A 5,282-nucleotide genomic window follows, 5' to 3' on the forward strand; every position below is an offset into this window, starting at 1 on the left:
AATTTGTTTAACACAAATTGTAGCTACAGGTATATATAATGGTGCAAGAGTGTTGTATTTCTAGTGTTACATTCGCCTCATAGTGAATATCACCATCAATTGCGGGTAAATATTTTTAGTACTAGCTATAATATCCAAAGTTTTAAGTTTCAGTTCAGATTTTTAGCCCAAGTTCCATTCTTAGTAAAATAACAAAAATATCTTAAAAATTTCATAGACCTACGTGACCGAGTCACTGATCACAAAGGTTGGGGAGATCACAGTTTCTGAATATAAAATTAAATTAATTGAGATATTGATTTTACATGAGATTCTATGTAAAAAATGATTGATTTGAACATTTTCGACTGCTGGTGCTCTTTAAAACTCACCACAGTAAGTCACAATTTTTTAAGGGTGGAACTCATTTCGCTACCTGTTTGGAATCCTTTATTTTGCTCACTAATGCCATCTGCTCTCTCGATTCTATTTATAGCCAAACGGACGAAATATCACCTTCTTCAATAAAAAATAAACGCTATGTTCGCCAAACTTTTATTGCTGGCGGTCTTCTGCCTGAGCAGCGTCTTCCACTCACTCGCGCAGTGGCCCCCGGGATATTATTATCGTAACCCATCCCCATACGGTGAGTTCGAAAAGTGAATATAACATTGAATTTTATAGGCTGTATGGAGAGCTAGAGATATCAGTTCTTAAAGCTATCCCTATATCTTCTAATTATAGTTATTTATTTTACATAATAAACATATCTGGTGAGCTTCTAGTTATCATCTCAGCGGAGTAAAAATATATTCCATATACGAAAAGTATGAAGCAGCGCAGACAGATTCATTTGACACTTCCAATTCCAAACATATTCGAATACTCAATCGATCAATACATTTATTATTCTAATACTGCACTAATTCGCGTCATTTTTATACCCTGTACCCGTAGGGTAAAAAGGGTATGTTAGGTTTGTGCAAAGTATGTAACATACAGAAGGAAGCATCTCCGACCCCATAAAGTATATATATTCTTGATCAGCATGACGAGAGAAATCGATCTAGACATGTCCGTCCGTCTGTCCGTCTGGATGAACGCGAGGATCTCAGAAACTATAAAAGCTAGAATAACCAAAGTTGGCATCCAGATTCTCCTAGGTCCGAGTAAGGACGAGTTTATTTTATTTTTTTTAATTTTCCCCCCCTTCCCCCGCTACAGAATTTCGTCAATAGCGTCCACATTTCAAATGCTACCTAAATCAAACTTTGCACACATAATTTATATATAATTGTCTACTGTTGTATAAAATTTTATTCAATTCGGTCAATTCTAAGAAAAGTTATTAGCGAAACAAATTCTCGCCAGTACAACCCCCACAAACTGCAGCAAGTTCGCTCTTCTTCTTCCTCTTTTTGCTGCTGCTTTGGGCGCATATAACTCAGTGACGGAAGTTTACCTGGGTACAGGGTATTACACTGTCGGGCTTGCTCGACTGTAGCGTTCTCTCTTGTTTAATAAATAGTAATAAAATACCATTAAAGAAGACTTCATTGAAGATATACAAAGTATACAATTTTCTTTCAGCTGATGGTCGTTCTGATTACTTCAAGGATATTCGTCCTATTGGGCGATAAGCTTGACCTCCCTCTATACCTTGGAGACAGCTAATTGAATTTTTAAATATTGTTTCAAAACACATTTCCGGTAAATAAATAAAAGAACATTCTAAAAAAAAACAAAACGGCTCTTAAACAATAGATATTGTTGTGATTTCAAATCGGTGTACTATAAAAAGAGATACGGCTTTAATGGAGGTTTTGTTCGCAGGAAGGATCCTTCTGTGTTCAACTTACTGCTGGCTAGAGCGTCGTTTCATTACTATAAAAGGAGATACGGCTTTAATGGAGGTTTTGTTCGCAGGACATAACAATTTATATTTTATCCGTGCCCACCGACAATTAGAACGACAAATAAAAATTTTATTGTTTTTTTAATTTAATTTATTTTGAAAGTAAAATTATCGACACCGTAACTTATCGTTGTTGCCAAGAGAAGGCCACAGCTGAAAATTGCTGAAATTTGAACAAATTTCCGTGACCATACCACTTAATGATATTTGTCGACATATACTGATAGAAATGTACTTTTGAAATTATGTAAGAATTAAACAAATAAATCGACTTTCCAAATTTCGAAAATTGGTTAGGGATTACAATATTTGCGGCTTTCTGTTTAGCAATTTATTTACTCCCAGTTTTTATTGGCCCCTGACAAATGTTTAATATATATATATTTACGTATATTTGACACCAAACTAAAATACATGTCTTAAAACTACATCTACAAATACCTGGCTGATATTATATAAGCCAAAACTTGAATTCTTAAGGAAGTTCTTACACTGAGGAATGCTGATATTTTTAAATACCATCTTGATTTGTGCTTTTTTGTCAGATAACAGAATAATTATTTAAATAAAAAGTACATCTTGACAAATATATCGTAATTATCCTCTAAAGTATATACATTACTAACTTCTTGTTATTCGTAAAGCATTGTTCTCACGTCCAATGATGTTGCATAAGTTGGTCCATGGTACAACTATTTACTTACTACCTCCCTTTGAAAGGATTCTTATCTCTTACATTGGCGTGCCAAAAATATGAGACCGTTCCCACCATTTACAATAATACGCTCACAAAAAAACGAATCTTGTAGAAATTTCCTATTTAAAAGTTTTACCCTCCCCTGGGAAATATGATGCGAACGTAAATATTACAAAGAAAAAGATCAGACTATCTTTAATTTGAAATAAATTATTTTATTTTAATCAATTATGTATAGGCAGACTGGAACATTTTATATTACAGCGTTTTTGATATTTGTTGGTGCAAACCAATTTCGTTTTTAGATACGTTTCCATTAAATTATAAATTTAATTTGGCGAAACAAACATCTTAATCAGTCTCAACGTAAAATACATAAATAAATTGTAATACTTAATTTTATGTGCTACGACTATACTTGAAAGCTAACCCCCCGCCCCTAGAACTGTATGACAGCTCGCTTAGTCCACCTCCTCCACAGTAGGACCATTGTAGCTGGCTCCCCCGAAACCTCCCGACTGTTGACCGCAGTTGGCAGCGTTCGGCTGACCACCCGCCTGATGCATTTTGGTCATTATGGGCGAGCAATGCTGTGTCAGCTCCTTGAGCCTGTACTCGAACTCGTCCTTCTCGGCGGTGGTGTTCGTATCCAACCATTTTATGGTCTCGTTGCACTTCTCCAGCAACGAGGATTTGTCGCTCTCGCTGAGTTTGTCTGCACTGGCTTGTTCCGCAGCCTGCTTCACGCCAAAGACATAGCTTTCCAGACTGTTGCGTGCCGCTATGCGCTGGCGGTGTTTCTCATCCTCCTCGGCGTAGCGCTCGGCTTCGTTCACCATGCGGTCGATCTCCGCCTGCGACAGACGACCCTTGTCGTTCTTGATCGTGATGTTCTTCGCCTTGCCTGTACTCATCTCCTTGGCCGTCACATTCAGGATGCCGTTGGCGTCCATATCAAAGGTGACCTCGATTTGGGGCACGCCACGAGGCGCTGGCGGAATTCCGGAGAGGTCGAATGTGCCCAGTGCGTTGTTGTCGCGCGTCATGGCACGCTCGCCCTCGTACACCTGAATGGAGACACCAGGCTGGTTGTCCGCATACGTGGAGAAGGTCTTGGTCTGCTTGCAAGGTATGCGGCAGTTTCGTTCAATCAACTTCGTCATTACGCCACCGGCGGTTTCAATGCCCAAAGATAGTGGCGCCACGTCCACAAGCAGCACGTCCTGGATCTTGCCACTCTGGTCGCCGCTAAGAATGGCAGCCTGCACTGCGGCTCCGTAAGCCACAGCCTCGTCGGGGTTGATAGACAGGTTCAGACTCTTTCCGCAGAAGAATTGCTGCAAAAGGCTCTGAACCTTAGGAATGCGTGTGGAGCCACCGACCAGCACAATATCGTGAATTTGCTGCTTGTCCATCTTGGCGTCGTTCAGCGCTTTCTCCACTGGTGCCAGTGTCTGGCGGAAGAGGTCGGCGCATAACTCCTCGAAGCGGGCGCGGCTCACCTTCGTGTAAAAGTCCTGGCCCTCGAACAATGCATCTATTTCAATGGTAGCCTCAGTGCTGGACGAAAGCGTCCGCTTCGCACGCTCAGCTGCTGTTCGCAGACGTCGCAGTGCACGTGGATTGGAGCGCAGATCCTTCTTGTACTTGCGCTTGAACTCGTCGGCCAAATGGGTCACCAGGCGGTTGTCAAAGTCTTCGCCACCCAGATGAGTGTCGCCGGCAGTAGCTCGCACCTCAAATAGCGAGCCCTCGTCGATGGTCAGTATGGAGACATCGAAGGTGCCACCGCCAAGATCAAATATCAACACATTTCGCTCTCCCTTGAGGTTCTTATCGAGGCCGTAGGCGAGAGCTGCAGCCGTCGGTTCATTGATAATTCGCAGGACATTCAGGCCGGCAATGTGGCCTGCATCTTTGGTGGCCTGGCGCTGGGAATCATTGAAGTAGGCGGGAACTGTGATAACGGCGTCTGTGATGGTCTGTCCCAGATACGCCTCTGCTGTCTCCTTCATCTTCGTGAGTACCATGGAGCTGATCTCTTCCGGTGCAAACCTTTTCTGTTCGCCCTTAAACTCGACACCAATCTTCGGCTTTCCACCTTCGCTGATTACCTTAAATGGCCAGTGCTTGATGTCCTCCACAATTTTGGGGTCGTCATATTTGCGGCCAATCAATCGCTTCGCATCGAAAACTGTGTTCTTTGGATTCATTGCCACCTGGTTCTTGGCCGCGTCGCCGATGAAGCGCTCAGAGTCTGTGAATGCCACATAGCTGGGCGTAGTGCGGTTGCCTTGGTCGTTGGCAATAATCTCCACCTTTCCGTGCTGGTAAACACCCACGCAGGAGTACGTGGTGCCCAAGTCAATACCAATAGCAGGCATTTTGGTTTTCCTTGCTTCTTTACTTTACTTTTCTTCAAACAGTTAAACGAAACTTTGTGTTGCTGAAGTTCAATTCTTTTTCAACGTTGTACTTTTTAGCTTTATTTTATTTAATTATTTCACTTGTGGATGTAAACGCTTTGGTTTAAATATTTTTTTCGCTTGGTTGCCTTCTTCTTGCTTAGCTTTCGCTTCACGATGTGTTTGCTTTGATTGCTTGATTTCAATTGTGCCGAAGAGAAATTCAGTGGCCCTATTTATACTCGGGCGGTCTATAGTGGAAATTTCGAGACCCGCTCTTCGAGAA

At 41.7% G+C, this 5,282-nt stretch overlaps 1 protein-coding gene and 1 long non-coding RNA gene across 3 annotated transcripts; one reads left to right on the forward strand and one right to left on the reverse strand.

The window, feature by feature from the left end:
* Positions 1 to 1,726, forward strand: LOC115625523. 2 transcript variants are annotated; one of them, XR_003995528.1, is made up of 3 exons: positions 1 to 105; positions 476 to 625; positions 1,570 to 1,726. It is a non-coding gene; the product is annotated as an uncharacterized LOC115625523 (long non-coding RNA). The 2 variants fall into 2 exon arrangements; XR_003995529.1 differs by lacking the exon at positions 1 to 105 and adding an exon at positions 361 to 375.
* Positions 1,727 to 2,897: 1,171 nt separating this feature from the next.
* LOC115625209 (major heat shock 70 kDa protein Ab-like) lies at positions 2,898 to 5,282 on the reverse strand. Its single transcript, XM_030520178.1, has one exon. It carries the CDS (start codon positions 4,973 to 4,975, stop codon positions 3,053 to 3,055), a length of 1,923 nt encoding a protein of 640 aa, XP_030376038.1. The 5' UTR covers positions 4,976 to 5,282; the 3' UTR covers positions 2,898 to 3,052.

This window comes from Scaptodrosophila lebanonensis, unplaced genomic scaffold (genome assembly GCF_003285725.1).
Source record: "Scaptodrosophila lebanonensis strain 11010-0011.00,11010-0021.00 unplaced genomic scaffold, SlebRS2 tig00000072-arrow-pilon, whole genome shotgun sequence".
In the NCBI taxonomy this organism is placed as follows: domain Eukaryota; kingdom Metazoa; phylum Arthropoda; class Insecta; order Diptera; family Drosophilidae; genus Scaptodrosophila; species Scaptodrosophila lebanonensis.